Consider the following 19,462-nt stretch of genomic DNA (forward strand, 5'->3'; position numbering starts at 1 on the left):
TATATATATATATATATATATATATATATACACACACACACACATGAAAGTGCTTTGTGCCTTAGAAATTGTTGCCTACGTGACCAGTTCCAGTAGCGTACAGCTGGGATCAGTTGCAAAGGCCACATTTACAGCGATAAAAACCAAGTGTCAGAGTTGTGCGTTTCGCTGACTGGACTTCTTGCATAGCCGCCCCCGTGCCGGATGTATGAAAACTAGTACATTGTCAACATGAGTGCACTCAATTTCGCCATCAGGGGATAATTTACCAGTCTTATCGGATGCGCTGGTTCTGCCTCTTTGGGACTGCTGAAAGTGTGGCAATACAGCAAGTCTGGGAATGATGTGTGTATTACGTGGAAATACAGGGCAACACAATTGTAACGTTTATAAGAAGACCCCAGAAAAGCAACCTATCAGCAGCGAAAAACGTAAACTTTCAGAACAATTTTTTCTCGGCAGGGAGATTGTTTTAGTGCGCAATGCTTTCAATGACAGAGTGGAAACGACAGAGTGGGCACTATTTAAATTTGTCTGGGAAAGTCTACCGACGAGTCAAGTGCTTGTTTTTCACTTGCTTTTTCCCAAGTGTGAGACCATAGTTATTGTTGCAGAATAATGCCGTCAACTGTGAGGCCTTCAAGTTTTGAAGATTCAAAGCCAAGACTAGGGTCAGTTGGCGTTCTCATCTGCCTATGAACCTAATTATCATCTAAGTCTGCGACAAGCTTGCAAACTAATCTTCTTGTGTATCCTAGAGCCAACATCCTGCCCATCTTTCTATGCTTTATTTACGATGCCACAACATTTCTCGCTCGGCAGTTTGTCATCACTGCAATCAGGGTGCTTTTCACATTTTCTTCAGGAGAAAGTCGGTCATCAAATTGGATCTTTTGAAATCTCGATATTCTGTCCTGTGTTATTGAAGGTCTCTATGCATGTGTTCAAGTTAGCACGTGCCGTAAAACCTGCTAATAGCCTGTTTTTTTTTTCTAGATTTTACTATGCGAAATTTATATCCCGGCTTATATGCGGATCTCAAGAATTTTCGAGCTGAACTTGTAGTTTTGGTTTCGGCAATACACGGTGCTATCATCATCATCAGGTGTCTGTATGCTTCTGCGGTAGGTAGCATTGTAGCATTAGTGAGGTTAGACCTACAGGCGTGCAACAGTGGCCGTTGCAACAACTTTACGCACGTAACAACGACCACGATTTCATATCTGTTACTTTACGCGGCGGCAGCTCCGCGAAGGTAGTATTCGGCTGCCTTTAAAAGAAAGGCTATCTTAGCTGCTGAAACCATCGGTAACTGTGCTGTGGGGCGACAGTTCGGCGTGAATGAGTGGTGCATTCGCAGCTGGAAAAAACGGAACATGGAGCGTTTTTCGACGTTGAACGAAAACTGGCGAACTTTGTTCAAGAGCAATAGGCTGCACAGCTTGCTGTCAACATCGAGCTGCTGCAAGCGAAGGCGAGGGAGATCGCGCGAGGCATTGAGCAGGCGGTCTTCAGGGCGAGCAAGCATTGGGTGTCCCGCTACTTGTGCCACGCTAGATTCTCTCTACGTTGGCGTATGTCGCATTTAACAAAAGCTGCCAAAAAAACTATGAGAAGCTGCTTGCAGGCTTTCAGAAGCACATGATTTCCTTGCAAAAGGCAGTCTCCTTTCAGCTTGGCCAGATCGGAAACACCGATCGCACGTCTGTGTACCTCAATATGCCCTCGGCTCTGACAGTTCACGAAAAAGGCTCCAGGCAAGTTACCGTGTGATCAACTGGGAATGAAAAAATGCGGATGACTGTAATGTTGTCCTGCACTGAAGACGGTCGCAAGCTGCCATCCTGTGTCGCGTTTAAAAAAAAGACGCTGTTGAAGGAAAGAAGTTCCCAAAAAATGTGGTCGTCCGCTGCCAGGACAAGTGGTAGATGAATGAATCGCGCTTGTACTTGACTGGATCAAGTTCGTGCGGTGTCGACGGCCCAGAGCACTGCTAGGGCTCCCTCCCATCAATGCTTGTGCTTGACGCATTTTGGTGTCATCTGGCAGACTGCGTGAAGTGATTGCTGCGCGAGTCGTGCACAGAGCTCGTCATTATCCCGGGAGGGGTGACATCTCAGCTGCAGCCGCTTGACGTGTGCCTCAATAAGCCATTTAAGGACCACGTTAAGTGCCTGTATATCGAGTGTATGAGGCCCGAAGAGCCGGTAGCGGCCCTTGCCGGGCGACTGAAGCAGACCTTGCCAGTGATGCTGTGCTCGTGGATCACTGAGGCTTGAGCCTGCATTCCCGAGAAGCTCGTTTGCCGTTCCTTCAAAAAGTGCTCTATCACAAATGCCTTCGATGGCACTGATGATGAGGCGCTGTGGGAGGACATGTCCGACATGAGAGCTTGGGATTAGTGCTCGTCAGATGATGAATAATTAAGTGTAAATGAATGGGTCTTTCTGTTTTTATCGGTCTGTATTCGGGTGAAACATTTTTTCTCCCATTTGCTATACCTGAAAGCACTTCAAACTATGCGCAGCTCAGACCTATACACGGGTTTTTACGGTATTTTCCGGTTGGTCCTTGAACTGAATTGCTTTTGAAGAGTGCCGCTCATGTCGTAGCTTTGGTGTACCTTCCGTTCTTGTTTTTTACGAGTCTTGAAGTGGCAGGTGCTTCAATTAGTGGGAATTACTTCTTCAAACCGTCAAGGGCCCTGTGTTGATGATCAACATTGATTGATTGACTGAGTGATCAGTTTATTTTGGTGTTAGATATGCTGGAACTGCTGTCTCCTCTCCAGGCGGCCCTGAGGAGTTGTTCTTACGAGTTGGCGTTGAGGCTCATTGCCAAAGTGAAGCATGGCTGGACCCTGTACAGTGACAAGCAGACCATGTTGCATGTACTTGCACGAGAGGCTCCAAGAGATGCCCAGCTGGAAATGCAGATCAAGGTACGTCTCAAAGGCGGTAACGCCTCTCGATTCGTCACTTTGGGCCGGGTGCTTTCTCGGTATATCGTACTCAAGTAGGGAGAACTCTGTAGGATTAGTGTGATGACATGGTTTTAAAACACCCCCCAAATCAAACATGTACTTGATTTCTAATGAAAAAACGAATTGCCTATCATTGACCCTTTTGCAGAAAGTGCAGGAATTAAATTTGCAGAATATAAAGTACTGCAGTAGACGTGTTTGTTTATAGTGGTGTTATGATTGTTTTTAGTGGCTTACTGTACCATTTTACTACAGTACCATATTATGATGATTCTCATCTTGCTATGTTTATTAGCAAGATCTGTATTAGCCACTACTGTAATCGTCCCATTATGTTACTGTACTAGTCCAGGAATATCAAAGATAAGGGGACTAGAAGAGGAAGGCCGTCTTCTACGATATTGTACCAACAAACCCAAATTTTCTAGCTTGCTATGTCCAGATATTCTCGCAGCAGAAATATTTTCTAATTGTGGTACAATGAACACGGTATGGCAACACCATCGCGTGTAGTATTATCGCTTGCATATCCCAGGGCTATTACTTAGACAAGCTCCACCTACGCGGAGCACCATATTTTCGCGCGTATAACCCTCGCCAAAAACCCGAAGATTTCAGTGGCAAAGTTGCGGTGCAAGTAATGCGGTGGGTTCTTCCTGTAGCGGTGCTTCACAACAATGCATGTTGTGCTGCGAAGCCCCTTAGCAATGTAGCGAAGGATACGGAGTCTGTTAACACAAATTCATGTTGCTCCGCAAGTACAGTCAAATCTCGATAATTCGAACTCGCAGAACTCGAAAATTTGTTTGAATTTTAAAAAGTTCGAATAAATGAAAGCTAAATAAACAGAGGGCTCTCCAAGCAGTGGTGCATGTGCATTGAGCTAACACACGAGGGGAAGATTCAGAAGACTCACATTCATTCACAAATCGCAGGACATCCGTTATGACAGGTAGATTGCCACTATCCCTCAAGAGGAAGGTATATAACAGCTGTATCTTGCCGGTACTTAGCTACGGAGCAGAAACCTGGAGATTTACAAAGAGGGTTCAGCTTAAATTGAAGACGACGCAGAGAGCATTGGAAAGAAACATAGTAGGTGTAACCTTAAGAGACAAGAAGAGAGCAGAGTGGATTAGGGAACAAACGGGGGTTAAGGATATCATAGTTGAAATCAAGAAGAGGAAATGGACATGGGCTGGGCATGTTGCGCGTAGACAGGACAATCGCTGGTCATTAAGGGTAACTCACTGGATTCCCAGAAAAGGCAAGCGGGTTAGGGGGAGACAGAAGGTTAGGTGGGCAGATGAGATTAACAAGTTTGCGGGTATAAATTGGCAGCAGCAAGCACAGGACCGGGTTAACTGACGGAACATGGGAGAGGACTTTGTCCATCGGTGGACGTAGTCAGGTTGATGATGATTGATGAATCGGTGATGCATGTCTGCACATGTCTGCGTTGCAGCGAGTCAATCCATTTCGCACGCAGCTTGCAAAGCATTTCTACTTTGGCTTCAGCATTTTCCTGGCAAAAGAAGTTGCGCGCGGAAATGCCCAGCGCCGACACTTTCTAATGACGACTGCGCTGCGGAGCCTCTGCGCTACGCAGCCGCAGCATGGCCAGCACATGACGAGAAAGGAGGAGCGTGTTCATGCGGAGAGAAGCAGTGGGGCAGTTTGGGCTAGTTGATATGACATGACAATAGTTATAGCGCGAGAGCAGAACGACGACAAAGAGACAAGACGGACACAAGCGCTCGGCATTTGAGAAAAAAAGCAACACTCCACGGCAGCTTTTTTTTTGCTTTGTTTGCGTGCGTCTTGAAAGGAGAAGAGTTACGTGGCAAGGTCAGGAAAGGAAAAAGCGTGGCACCGGCGCGTAAGAGAGAGTCCCCCCCCCTCCCTCAAGGCGCAAAGCCGGGCTCCCGCAAGGGCTGCAGAAGAAAGTGTTTTTTTCCCTTTCCTTCAACCACACATTCATTCAACCCAGCGACAGCTTTCTTTCTTTTTTTTTTTTTCCTCTCTCTGTTCGCTCGCGTCGTTGGAAGGAGAAGGGTCTTTACGTGGCAGGGACCGAAAAGGAAGAACCGTGACACGGGCGCGTCGCAGATAGGAATTTGAGAGAGAGCAAACACTCCACCGCAGCCTTTTCTTTTCTTTTCATTTCCTTCGCGGGCAGCGTTGAGGTGTCGCAGGTGCCGCTGCGGGATTGGGCGGGGTGCTGAGAGCATTTTTGAAGCGCGGTACGTTCGAATGAACTGTCGTTAGTGCTTGCACGTTTGAATTACCGGGCGTTTTCGCCCATTGAAATACGCATAGCCTTGACGGGACCTTATCATGAGTTCGAATTAAGCATGTTTGAATTAAGGGGGCAGACTGCTCTTAGACATTTTTTGTTTATCTCTTCAGTGATCTTGATCAAACTGCACAGAATTATGCAGTTCTTTCTGCTGATATCAAATGTTTAATTAGGTAGTTTTTCTGTAACTCATCTTATTCCTGAGATAACTTAAGTTCACCCCCCCATTGTTTAAGGCCACCATAGAAAAAAAAGTGCTTAATTAAAAGTGGTATTTAAAATCTCCTTACATAGACTAATGACTGTAGATGGAAATAATGCAAGAGTTTTTGAGTTTTTTGTTTTTAAGCTTTTCTTATTATTGTACAGCAAAATGAACTATCCATTTTCAAAAGCAGTTGGAATTGTATTAAAATTTTGATGAGTAAATAATTAAAAAGGCTTGTTCTCTAAATTCTGCTCCCATACTTGCACCCTACACACATACAGGTTTCCACTGCAAAAAGAAATTGTTGTACCTGCCCTAGCTGCAGAGATATTGAGGCCTCAAAATTGAACAGTTGTAAATTTACTTTTTTGAGAAAAATGGAAAAAACAGAAAACACACAGCTTCTTCAAAAAGCAACAATCATGGTGTGCATGTTTTGTAATCCTCATAAAAGTGCTCAAATTCGTAGCAGAGCTTCTAACACAGGTGCCGGCAAATTATGAAGAGGCCTCGAAGTTGGCTCTCCATTTTTTTGCAGGTTCTGCATGTTAACAGCACCAAGAATCTGGACAGTTAGAATGACATTACAAAAAAATTACCACTTCTTGGTGTGTAAAAATTTGCAGATAGATAGCAAAATACTTGCAGATACCAAATATGTCAATTTTAAAAAATGATTTCTTTTGTCACTTTTTGGTCCCAAAGAGCAGTCTGCCCCCTTAATGAGATTCGATTGTAGTACGGCAGCTTGCTTTCATTGTTGAAACGTTTGGAAACACGTTTAAGAAAATACAATACAATTGTTCAGTGTAAATGTCAGTGTCACATTACAAGTGTGTGTGTGTGTGTATATATATATATATATATATATATATATATATATATATATATATATATATATATATATATATATATGTATACGTATATATGTATACGTATATATGTATACGTTGTGGGGTCTCGGCGAGGCGAACGCGCGCACCGCCACGCCACGCTCTTGGAGTGACGGACACAGTGAACACGATCGGTACCAAGCACACAACCTACATACATTTATTAACTAATTTAGACGACGATATCGTCCGCCGAATGATACACCAATTTTAACTAACACGCTACCATACAAACAACATAACGCAGGGACACACTAAACACACAATAACATGATAAACCCACACTAACACACCCAACACACTAGCACATACCCAAGGCGGCGTCGCCAACGCCTGACCTTACACGCGGGACCCCGGCGCGAAGCCCGCGGTGCCGAGCACCGGGGACCCGCGCTCCAGACAACCGTTCGCGGCAGCCGCCACGCGCAGAAGAGGCTCGCTCAACGCTCGCCCACCACCAAGGCCCGCCTTCCGCCAGGGGCCACCACCGGCGCTGCCACTCTACCAACAGTGGTACTCAGAGCGAACACAACGCCATCTATCGCCCGGTGGTGGTCACCACCGAAATAACGCCCTAGGGCGAGACACGTGCGCCACGCGGCGCAGACAACTTTACAGGGGGGGTGTCAGCACCCCCACATTCCCCCAACCTTAAATCAAACCATATCCCGAAATCATAAATTAGCTACACAAGCTTTAACAAAAAAATGATATCGCACGACCATAATGTCCTTGCACCACGACACCGCCGCTGGTCGACACTGCTGCACTCTCCGGCTAGACTTCACCTCAGTACCGGCCCCGCAACAGCAACGTTGCCGTCGGCGCGACGATCTGTCGCTAGCGCCGACACGTCTTCCAGTTGCGACCAGCACTCGCGAGGGCGCCGGACTGCAGGCAGTTGCGCAGGTCCCAGGCATCTCCATCGCCCGACCTCACGACCGCATTCCTGGCCAACGACGCTGACGATGTGCAGGACAGCCGGCCGTGGATGACATCCCTCCCGCTGAATACATCGACAAAAAACAAAACTCGAAAGAAACAAAGTAGCGCGGCCCAGGGGAGGGAGCTTCAGGCTTTGCGGCCACGTGGTACGGTGGCCAGTACTGCTAGCTAATACATCGGTGGCGGCCGAGACGCCCATCAAAATAAAACAAAAATCACTTTTCCTAACCCTTGCATCGCAAGATAAAAAAAAGTGAGGGAAGCAGAGCGCAACCCCTCAACGCTACGATCCACCTAGTTGTGCCACGTGCGACAGGCGGCTGCGCAGAGCCTTAGGCCTAATGAGTCGCTCGGCAACAACCGGCATCCACCCAGCACCCAGCCTAGGCGCAGAAGAGGCAGCCGCGGGGAGACGTCCACTCTGTAAGGTGGCCCTATCGCTCGCCGCACACAGCAGCTTACCGAGCGATCGGCGTCCACCGCCCCGGGCGGTGTCACGACGCCCCGGTGTCGAGCCGCAATACAAGTCAGCAACGACGCCCGGCTCCCTGAGCCCAAAGAGATAGAAGAAGCTATTTACAGAAAATCGGACCACCCACGAGGCTTCCGTACTCACTCGCTTCGGGCCTGGCCTACAAACCACGTGCTCTAGGCCTTGCTCACCCCAGGATGCGGACCGCATGGCTCTCGTCCTAATTCAACAACGTTTTTGAAAACTAACAACAAAAAATAAGAACACTTGCGAGCAAAAAAAAAAAAGAAAGTCAACCTGCCGACAAATTGAAACACGTTACAAAACCAATCCCCTCGCTTCTCAACAAAGCACACCACCGACGCTAGCAAAGAAGTCCCCCCTAGGCCTACTCTACTCCGGCTCTAACAAAATCCCTGTACCGAACCGCAAGAACTGTCGTCCGACACTCCAAGAGCTCCACGTTGGGCAGCCACTGTGGGGGTCTCGGCGAGGCGAACGCGCGCATCGCCACGCCACGGTCTCGGAGTGAAGGGACACAGCAGACGCGGTCGGTACAACGCACCCACATACATACATTTATTAACTAATTTAGACGACGATATCGTCCGCCGAATGATACACCAATTTTAACTAACACGCTACCATACAAACAACATAACGCAGGGACACACTAAACACACAATAACATGATAAACCCACACTAACACACCCAACACACTAGCACATACCCAAGGCGGCGTCGCCAACGCCTGACCTTACACGCGGGACCCCGGCGCGAAGCCCGCGGTGCCGAGCACCGGGGACCCGCGCTCCAGACAACCGTTCGCGGCAGCCGCCACGCGCAGAAGAGGCTCGCTCAACGCTCGCCCACCACCAAGGCCCGCCTTCCGCCAGGGGCCACCACCGGCGCTGCCACTCTACCAACAGTGGTACTCAGAGCGAACACAACGCCATCTATCGCCCGGTGGTGGTCACCACCGAAATAACGCCCTAGGGCGAGACACGTGCGCCACGCGGCGCAGACAACTTTACAGGGGGGGTGTCAGCACCCCCACAACGTATATGTGTGTATATGTATATGTATATATGTATATGTATACGTATATATAGTGCGAGTAATAGTTCAATGGGCCAGTTAGTCTTCGTGAAGGTATGGGATATGGCACAACGGGGGCGTTGTCAACAAGGATAAATATATTTATTTCCCAACAGTGTCGGGAGGGGTCCTCCCTTCATCAGGGGATGAGTTATACTGACATGAGCTTCCAAACTTCATTGCTGCCGCGTCCCTCTCGCCTTGAAAGACGTTTGCGAGAGTAAGAGGGAACTAGAAAAAGGAAAAAAAAACAAAAAAGGGGAGAAAAAAGACGAAAAAAAGAAAGAAAGTAAAAAAGAGGAAGAACCACTGTCAACACAGGACGAAGCCAACTGTCCGTCTACATCCACATACGGTTCATATCACGTGTTGTTCACACGTCAAGAACTGAACAGCACGTGATATGAACCGTATGTGGATGTAGACGGACAGTTGGCTTCGTTCTCAGTGTTGACAGTGGTTCTTCCTCTTTTTTACTCTCTTTCTTTTTTTCGTCTTTTTTCTCCCCCCCCCCTTTTTTTTTTTCCTTTTTCTAGTTCCCTCTTACTCTCGCAAACGTCTTTCAAGGCGAGAGGGACGCGGCAGCAATGAAGTTTGGAAGCTCGTGTCAGTATAACTCATCCCCTGATGAAGGGAGGACCCCTCCCGAAACTGTTGGGAAATAAATATATTTATCCTTGTTGACAACGCTGCCGTTGTGCCATATCCCATACCTATATATATATATATATATATATATATATATATATATATATATATAGTGCGTTTGCAGTCGCACAGTAATCCTCCACCACCCTCCACATGCCCCTATGTCATGGACGTCATGTGAGCGTTCGTAATAACACCGTTACAACAACTTCCATTTCACAGGGGAGCTAATACGACGCGCATAGCTCCGCCACGCATGAAAGTATGTGCGAAAGTATCACGACAATGTATCTGACTCATCTGACAGGAGGCTGGTGCCTATGCAGCTTTGTTTTTGTTCATGTGGGCAGGCAGTTTTCGAATTCCGTTTATCAGAGAGAAAATGTGCTGTTTTTTTTTTTTAAGTTGGGAATAAAAATTCATGCACACATCCTTTTAATTGGCTGTCTCTTTTTGGCTGTTCTTGGGTGTGTGGGGGGCCGTGCTGAGTGCTTATTGAGGTGGTCTGTACTTTTTGGGTAAGGCTGTGTGTCAGGGCCCATATTTTTAGTTTTTCAATTATACATTGCGCAAATTGTATAACGATCTTGGGTGGTGCCCTCAAAGTCGTATATTTGTGGTTCGGCTGTATTTATTTGCCAAAAGTTCGAATATTTGAATAGTAGAATTACAGTGCGGATGAAAAAAATAGTAAATGTTCGAAAAATATTCAAACTTTTGAATATTCACGCGCTCCTGCTTATCGTGATAGAAATCTTAAAACACATTGGTTGCGCACTGATCGGTCTGACACGTATGACTGCTTTTTGGTGCCGCAGGTAGCGCAAGCTTTGATGGACAAGGGAGTACCAGTGATGGCACGGGACGAACACGGATCTTCGGTGCTGACGTATGCGGCCATGAACTGGAACTACACCCTGTGCCAGTTTTTCCTGGACAAGATGGGCACGGTGGCGGCGGCGTGCGCCGACCAGGACTCCTCCCTGCGTACTCCGTTCACGGCCGCCTTCTGGAAGTTGCAGAGTGACCGCCTGCCAGAAGACATGCAGTGAGTTTCGCTAAGAGCAGACGTTTAGCCAATAGCACTTTTTATGGTGGTGTAGCAGCTAGACTGTTCTGCTGCTAAGCACAAAGATGCGGTTTTTATTCTTTGACCTGACGGCCTTTGTTTGGGAGCAAAATGCAGAAATGCTTAATGTTTTTGCATTTGTGTATGTAGTCCACGGGCTCAAAATATAGCTGGAATGCACCACTACTGCATGCCTCCAGTCATATTGTGGTTTTGGCACATGAAGGCCAAGGATTTACCTTATTTACACACGTAATCCTCGCACCCCAGAATCGGGCAAAATAATACGCTATTTATTCAAATCTAGGCCAGTAGTTTATTTTATTTGTTTATTTTTAAATTTTTTCGCGTCAAACTTAAGGGTCGGCCTTGATTCGGCTATTTTGAAAAAAAAAAAAAAACGGTGCACAACTAGTCTCACCTAAATAGCATTATATCTGTTAGTAGCCAAGCCAACACCTGGCTTAAGCTTAAGTACACACTAGATGTGAGGCCGCCATTTTGATCAGTGTGGCGGGTCGTGCTTCGAGTGGTCTGTGTGTGGTGTAGCCCAATGGCACCGAAAAGGCGGTGTCATCGTCCAACGTTAAAACTTGGCGAGGCTCTGTAGTGGAATTTGCTGGAGGGGCTGCAGCGTGGGACGACAGCCCGGGAACTTTGATTGTGCGCTCTTTCAAGAAGTGCGGCGCATCCAATGCACTTGATGGCACCGAGGATTGCGCAGTGTTTGAAGATAGCGACAAAGAAGTCACCAACGAAAGAAGCAGTGACGACGACTCGGAATGAGCGCAGCATCTTTATGATGCAACTAAAAGAGCACGAAAAAAAACTACGATAAACACGTGCAACAGGATTCGCAGCTGCATGTTTCTCGAGTTATTTGCATCATGAACCAACCCCTTTGTTTCATCTTTATGTTCAATAAACCTCTGTGACGCTGTCTTCGCTGTTTCGTTTGACCTACATTCGAGGTAGGTTTTTTTTTCTCCTCTTATTTTTCTAGGTTTCGGACTTTTAGGGGGTCGGCTCAGATTCGAGTCAATACAATACGATTCTTCCTCCCCCCTCAAGTAATGATTGCACCCCCAAAAATCGCAGCAGTAATGTCTGCTTCATCGAACCACTGATCATAACGCCAATAGCCTAGTACCATCTTTTAAGCAGCATGCGTACTATTGACGCACGGAGCTAAGCCACAGTGGCAAGCACGCATTGCAGCATGTTAGCACTAGTCCGTGCAGCGTACATTGTTGTCCTTTCTGTGGTTACGCGATGAGTCGATACGGAAGTTACACGGCTGCTTTCCAATTAAAAGTGGTTGAATGTGCACAAAACAAAGGCAACAGGGCCGTTGACAGGCAATTCGGGGTCTATCGGTTTTGTGTTCGCTATTGGCGATGTCAGAACGAGCAGCTAAAAACCATCAAGAGGCTTGGGTCTTCCGTAAGCCTAAGACTGGAAAATACCCACAGGTTGAGGCGACACTGATGGTGTGAATGTGCCATAAAAAAATGCGCAAGACATGTCAATTTTATTGTTTTATTTATCTTAGTACGTTAGGTTCACTTCAACAAAAATAATTTATCAAGCCAACTGAAGGGCTTGGTTGACAAGCTGTATACATTTCGCATGTAGTTGAACTTTGATGTGAGAAATATGGATCTAGTAAATTGTTAATGGTGTATGCTTCATAAGGACCAATAAGTTGGTATTGTATAAAAATCATCGATATGCTTTTGTAGGCATGCCGTTTCGCTTTCCATCTGCACCGTAGAAAGCTTCACATTGACTTGCTTCTCACTCGTGCAGGTCATGGTGCCTCTCGCTGCTGGAAGCGGGTGCCTGCGCAGACCTGCTGACGTGCTTTCCCCTCCAGAACCTGGAGTTTCCGGGCACGACGTGCCTGACAGATGACACGCGCATACACACGGCATCCCCAACAGCTGCACGTCTGTCGCCCCTGATCTTGGCAGTGTGCAAGCGCAACTACGCAGTAGTCCGAATGCTGCTACGAGCGGGGGCCAACATCAACTTCCGAGATGGCCAGCAGCGCACAGCCCTCATGTACGCCGTCAGACTGGTGCGTATATATGAAGCACGAGACAGATTCCTCTCTTGGTCTACGGGAAAAGAAATTTGTGAGCTTCATCTGGGGAGCCAGGCTGAGAGTCCATTTCTACACTCAAACCTCATTAGAACAAAGTTGCATCTTAAACTAAAATAAGTTCGTTATATCCGAAAATTTGTTAGAAAGGTACGTTGATAGCAGTGTACTTATTCCAAGGCTACTCTTAATTTACCTTATTATAATCAATATTTCATTATATCCAGGTTTGTTATATGGAATCGAAGTTTGAGTGTATCAATCTGCACCAATCTAACACGATTCACGCGGGTGCACGGGGAGCTCGGAAGTTGTGCAGCTAGAGTTCAGTAGTCATAGCAGGACACCAGAAACGAACGACAAAATACCGACAACGTGCAAGCCTTACTTATGCCTGCCAAGTGTACACAGTTCACATATCTTTTAGAGGTGGCATTGCAACATCCTAGTGCAGAGCTAGCTTAGGCATATAGCACGACACCACAAATGAATCATCAGGTGTAGACAAGGTGCAAGCCTTACTTTTCTTTGCCTAGTGTATGCCGTCCGCTTAACTTTTAGAGGCGGTAAACCACACACGTGGACGTTCTATGAAGGGCAAGTGCGCTCCATGTTACGCAGAAAGGGTAGGTGCTTGTACGCTGCCTGTGCTTGAATGCCACGTCGTCTGCTACGCCACTAGTGTGTACTCGCTCATCTGCACCAAGCTGTCGGTGGAGAGGCAGCAGAAACATTGTGAGCCATCTCCGCACCTTTTCAATCGAACAGTGTGGTTCAGGGGGCAGGCACCATTGCTGCACGCTGCAATGCATGACAAGTTGTTGTGCCTTGCGAAACCAGTCCAGTTGGTTCAGGGGAATTGAGTGTACCCTATAATAAACTTTAACTTTAGCACAGTTTTCTTGAGGTTTATTTTTAGCCTGTATTGTTCTTATTAACCTGGTTCATCGCGCTACGCACTCTGCAGAATGACATCAAGATGGCCAAGCTGCTGCTGAACGGCAGCTACGACCCCGAGCGGGACACAGACCCGTACGGGGACGTGCGGCGCACGGGCTTCAAGAAGACAAGCCCCGTAGACCTGACGCACCAGGACATGTACGGCTGGAACGTGATGCACCACGTGGTGGCGCCGCTGGCCAACTACACCTTCTGCTGTCCCGCCATGCTGCAGCTGCTGGTGCACGTGGGCACTCCGCTGGACGCGCCTGACAGCAACGGCGTCACCCCGTTGCAGCTCGCGGCAGCTCGTGGCGTCGCCACTATAACGCATGCACTACAGGTAAGGAATGATAAGGACAATAAAAAGCAAGCTTCGTTTTCATTAGCATCATTTTTGCTAGAAATTTAAAAGGCATTTTCTTATAAAGAGTGTAAATTAGTTTCCTGCTTTCTTCTTTAGCAAAAAAGCTTCTGAAACAAGACACGAAAAAATGGGAAACACCGAAGCGCTATGTTTTTCATATTCTTTTTGTCCTTTGTTTGGATGTTTTTTTTGGGCTATAAAAAAAATCATGATTTACCAACTGGCACAGACATGTGCATTGCTAAGCATAAAGTGGGCCGATCTTGATGAAAGTCGCAGTATAGTTCTTGTCATTATTGGTCTTTTTTTATCTGCACGCCTCTACTGCTTTTGGCACATATTCTGACGCACTATTGTGCCACTGGTTGGTTATCTGTCCTCGTATCACGTGGCCTGTCCAGTTCTATGTTTCATGTGAATTGAAAAGGAAGCTCTTATTATATAAGCCTCAGCAATACGTTTGAGCAAGGTATATTGCTGAACCCCTTCATTCGAAGGCTGCACATTGTTTCAAATTGTATCTTACTCCGCCTTTGTCAAGCCTCCACCTCAGTTTTCTGTAGCCCAACAAAAATGAAGCACTTTTTCTTGTCTGGCACCGGATAGGTGGCTTCCAAACGCACGCCTAACCAGCAGCGCCTCTTGATAAAGTCGCACAAATTTTTGAGGTCATTGTTTTGCTTATGGGTGCTGCGAATTATAATGACAGCCGGATCTGTGTAATAGATGTCAAGCTTGGGACATCACCTATATATCTTCATAATTTTTGTAATGCTTCATGAAAATAAAATGCACAATTTCTACTAGATATGTATCTACGTCATTGGCTTTCACCACAGGTGCAAGAGTCTTGCGAAAATGGCAGATTACTGGGAACATCCCAAATTTACTCACGGTATGAACCCAACCCACCTTGATCAGTGATAATTTTCTGCTTCTCTTCTTTGAATGCGATCGCCATGGCCTTGTTCTCTCACGTGCGAATGTAGTGGAAGGCATTTTCTTCGCCTTCCTCGAAGCTGAAGAAAAGGTGTGCGATATGCATAGCCTCCATTTATTTATTCAAATGACATATATTTTCATGCTTTATGAATGTATTATGTGCTTAAAGTTAGGCGTAATGTACCCTACTTGCTGTAATGCCTCTTGGCGAAGCAGGTACTTTCAATAAAATGAATAATTAGCTCTAAAGCTGAGGGCTGTGTCTGCGCCTCATTTTCAACTACATCGACGACGGCCGCTTCTCCACCAGTGACCTGCACGATATCAACGGTGATTGTGCCGCAGGCCACTGCATTGCAATCTACATCGCTGTAGTTGCTGAAGCATGCGTCCGCCAGCACATCTCGCAGTCCGGCAGGAATGACCTCGGCCTCGCGTTCGCCTGGCTCGCAAGCTGAGCCTTCATTGGCCACACAAAAGCCACTGGCGGAAGCAACAAGCGTTGCCGTGACCCGACCATAGGCCCGCAAAGCCCACGCCACGGCACCGAACGACTTCAATATAAAATGCCACCACGCTGTGGTGCACAGTTTGAATTGTCAATAGAGGAGCTGATGCGCGCTTGAACTAACGAGTTGCTTAACCCATAGGCACCTATATTGTGGCCGGACCATTACCATCACTTTGAATTGACCCGAAAGTTCGATATTAATGAGGTGTGAATTGACGAGCTTTCACTGTACTGAACACGAAATTTTTTATAACTCGATGTTTTTCTCCCGCATAATGAACCCTTCTTCCTAATTGACCTCAACTTTTCTGAAAAAGGTGTGGGTTTATTACGCTAGTAAATACGGTAAGTCTGCAGACACTCCATTATTTCTTGGCCTGGTGTTCACTTGTGTGTAGATTTTCTGCACATTTCGTTTATCGAGAAAAAGTGTACCGTATCGCACAAAAGTTGCGTCTCTGCACAGTCTGGCGCACAAATTGGGTTTGTCGAGAACTTGCCCGCACGGGCTCTTGCCTTTCGCAGAGTGCCATGCAGTTGGCACATGACCAGGTGCCCAAGGTCGCCGTGCACTCGCTGCCTCCTGCGGTGCACCCCAAGGAGCTAGGCGAACTCAAGTTCACATCGAATTTCGTCGATGACTCGAAAGCATTCTTGGAGAAGGTTTCTGCCGAGGCTGCTTCTAACCAGAAGGACTTGAGGGAAGCAGTCCCTGACCCTTTTGCCAACATGGATGATGGGTAAGTTATGTTCGCTGGAGTGCAAGATTGATCATCATATCGCATAGAATACACATGCTTTCTTTATTTAGAATTCATAAGGAGGCACACTTTGTTGTCGTGAAAGCTCCCCTTTGTGCACCCTATGTGTGTGCTGAATACTGCAGTCATTTACACCATGCGAAAGGTGGCAAGTGCATGAAAAAAAATGTACAGCGAAACCTGCGAGTGAGTGGGTCTCTTAACATTTAATACACTCAACGCGGAAAATGTGTTAGTGTTTGGACTTCATGCAGCAGTCTCAGTTACTTGTGCAACGAGGAATAGAAAATAACTGTACAGTGTGTCCTAAAGTTTTGATAGAAGCTTGAATGCAGAAGCAAATTCTATTCTAAAATGGTTTGGGGAAGCAGATTGAGGTGTTTCAGTTGTCAACCTTCCCTCGACTTACTCCATAAGCAGTCATTGAATTGGGAGCTGCCTTCAAGTGTGATAGAATAAACTGTTGCAATGACGGTGGTACATGTAAAAGAATAAAAATGCTGCAGTACAGAAGAGTCCTACATGATTTTTGTTACCACTATGCTTCAAGATTGGCACCTTACGCTCCCCCGTAGTCTTTTTTCTTCCTTCATGCAACTGGTAGGGAAGGTAGTTACAAACGTGTGTGTGTTTTGCCCTTGCAACTTGCAGGGAGGTGGTCATGGACAAGGCTCAGAACGTGCCCTACGATGCGCTCCTCACCATGGTCGATCTGAGCTATGGCCAGTTTGGTCTGTACAGTTTTTACAAAATGCAGGTACGTACTGAAATTGGTAGTGCTCTCACAGTTGTTGCGTTTCTGTTCTGAGCCCGGGTTGCTCGCATCTGGGATCTCTGCTGCATAGAATTAGTACCCTCAAGCATGCGTTGTTACATGCTATAAGCTTAACCCCTTAAATAATTGACATGCACTGGGGAGCAGTTCAAAGTCCTTTACATAAGGTGTCTCTTACTAGCAGGATACCTTGTAAACATTTTTTTTTTATCACCCCCTATTTCATTGTAGGTGCCACACTGGTGTCTCTCATACCCGTTCGTGGCTAAGGTACTCGGCTGCTGACCTGCAGGTCGCGGGATCGAATCCCAGCTGCGGCGGCTGCATTTTGATGGAGGCGGAAATGTTGTAGGCCTGTGTGCTCAGATTTGGGTGCACGTTAAAGAACCCCAGGTGGTCGAAATTTCCGGAGCTCTCCACTACGGCGTCTCTCATAATCATATCGTGGTTTTGGGACGTTAAACCCCACATATCATACCAGTTTGTCTCTAACATCAGTGCCTCTTGTAAAGGGCTTTGACTGTACTTAGTACCAATCTAACAAAAACTGTCATCTCTACCCAAAGCTATCGCTGTCCCTTCCGGAAAGGAAGTTTGCCATCCAGCAGCACTTAATTTTCATCACGTTAAGAGCTTCTTTGGTGTTTTGGATAGACTTTCCCATACGGACGCACATTTTCTGGCTTAAGGTTAGAAGCGTAAACATCCTGGTAAATGTTTTCAGGGACTGTTGATATCCACTGCTTAGGCAAACCTTATGTCTTGGTAGTAATGACACTTTATTACTTATACACTCAAACCTCATTATAACAAGATTACATCTTACACAAAAATATGTTGGTTATATCCAAAAATTTCTTATAAAGGTATATTCCTAACACTGTCTATTACTATTCTTCACTTACTTCACTATAAACAATATTTCATTATATTCGGGTTCGTTATATGGAGGTTTGAGTGTGTCTATATTCGGGTTCGTTATATGGAGGTTTGAGTGTGTCTACGTTAGCTGAAGAAAAATGCTTACAGTTTTATGTGGAAAGCAGCTAACACGACTGTCTTTCTCAGGTAAAGGGCAGGCGCGCTACGTTTCAATGGGCAGAGCTTACATTTTTTTAATGGGTTGTAATTTAGTGGATTAACAGCGAGAAATTGCCTTCGATAGTTTGTCACATCGAGGCTCTGCTGTAACTGCTCCTGTCTGCATCTTCCACAGCTTATTCAGCGAGGAAGTCTTGTGGTGCTATTTTGTCGCTGGGGCCGTGTCGGTGACTCTGGTCAGTGGTCCCGATCGTGCTTTGGCACAGTCAGTGAGGCAGCTCGCGAATTCGCACGCCTCTTCCGCTCAAAGACTGGCAACGCTTGGGAGGACCAGCAAAGGTGAACCAAAATGGACGTTTGATTTGAGTTGTGAGCGTTTGCCTTGCTGTATGTTGAGTGCTTTTGCCTCGTGCATTGACGCAGCTTTAAGGCCCAGCCTCGTAAGTTCCGGGCCGTGCAGTGGGAGAAACGCAAGAGCCCTCCGCCCAGCAATATTCCCGTCAGCCTCGGCGATCCCTGCAAGTCACTGCTTCCCCCACCCCTGCAAGATCTGATGCGTAAACTGGTGAGTGAAGCTGTCCTTTGCAGCTCCTTTGGCTTCGGTCTGGAATTGAAGTTCCCTGTATTAGTCTGCTAATAAATTTTAATAAATAAACGTGTTTATATACTAGGAGTGCACAAGTTATGCAAGTAAGTACAGTACCGTTGTTCATCAGTGCATGTCACAATCTTAAGCATTCTTTTCTTCAATTTTGTTTTCTGTTTCCTTCTCTCTATCTTCCGTAGCGTGTGACCTGATGTTTGAGACAGGGTATATTTGGCATGATTTTCTGTTCTGAGTGACAGTGAGGAAGCAGTCCTGGTGCTTTTCTCAAAGGTTACATTGCGTGTCTCGAATGAAGGCAGGATTGTCGTCAACGTGCGTGTTGTGTCTGCATAGGCGAACCCCGACATGCTGGTCAGCACCCCATTGCAGCTGGGTGCCCAGGGTCAGGTGGCACTGGAGCTGCTCAGTGCCGAGTCCCTGTCCACCGCGCTGGCCCTGCTTGAAGACATCCATCAGTTGGTGCGCGAGAAGGCCTCGCTGCAGGCGTCCCTGGAGCGCTCAGCTGAACAGCAGGTAGAGCAAGCCTTGTGGCCCATCATGAACATGAACTAAATTGTACTGTTGGCAGATGCGAGTCATTTCAGCCGAACATTATTTTTGGCAAGTCTAAGTTAGTCTGGTTGAGGACAAGTGAAGTTGAGGACTAGTCCAAGTTAGCCTGGATCAGGCTTCAGTAGCCCATTTGAGCGGTCAGCTTCGCCTAGATCAGTAGTTTTGTTAGTCCGAGTCTTATAGCATAATTATGGGTGAGCCCAACTGAGTAGTACCCTTAATGCTACTTAGCCATTTTGTTTGAGTT

The 19,462-nt window shown here is 46.6% G+C and overlaps 1 protein-coding gene across 5 annotated transcripts in view; it reads left to right on the forward strand.

Moving 5' to 3' along the window:
• Positions 1-19,462, forward strand: part of LOC119167007 (poly [ADP-ribose] polymerase tankyrase) — a 100,785-nt gene that overhangs the window by 66,110 nt on the left and 15,213 nt on the right. For all 5 annotated transcript variants that reach the window (XM_075867243.1, XM_037418413.2, XM_037418414.2 and 2 more), the window contains exons 35-43: positions 2,792-2,941; positions 10,366-10,595; positions 12,426-12,696; positions 13,688-14,002; positions 16,005-16,219; positions 16,892-16,997; positions 18,232-18,395; positions 18,480-18,621; positions 18,997-19,176. In XM_075867243.1, the coding sequence (XP_075723358.1) occupies positions 2,792-2,941; positions 10,366-10,595; positions 12,426-12,696; positions 13,688-14,002; positions 16,005-16,219; positions 16,892-16,997; positions 18,232-18,395; positions 18,480-18,621; positions 18,997-19,176 (1,773 nt within the window). The remainder of the gene's footprint in view (positions 1-2,791; positions 2,942-10,365; positions 10,596-12,425; positions 12,697-13,687; positions 14,003-16,004; positions 16,220-16,891; positions 16,998-18,231; positions 18,396-18,479; positions 18,622-18,996; positions 19,177-19,462) is intronic.

The sequence above is a fragment of the Rhipicephalus microplus genome, chromosome 6, assembly GCF_043290135.1.
Source record: "Rhipicephalus microplus isolate Deutch F79 chromosome 6, USDA_Rmic, whole genome shotgun sequence".
Lineage (NCBI taxonomy): Eukaryota > Metazoa > Arthropoda > Arachnida > Ixodida > Ixodidae > Rhipicephalus > Rhipicephalus microplus.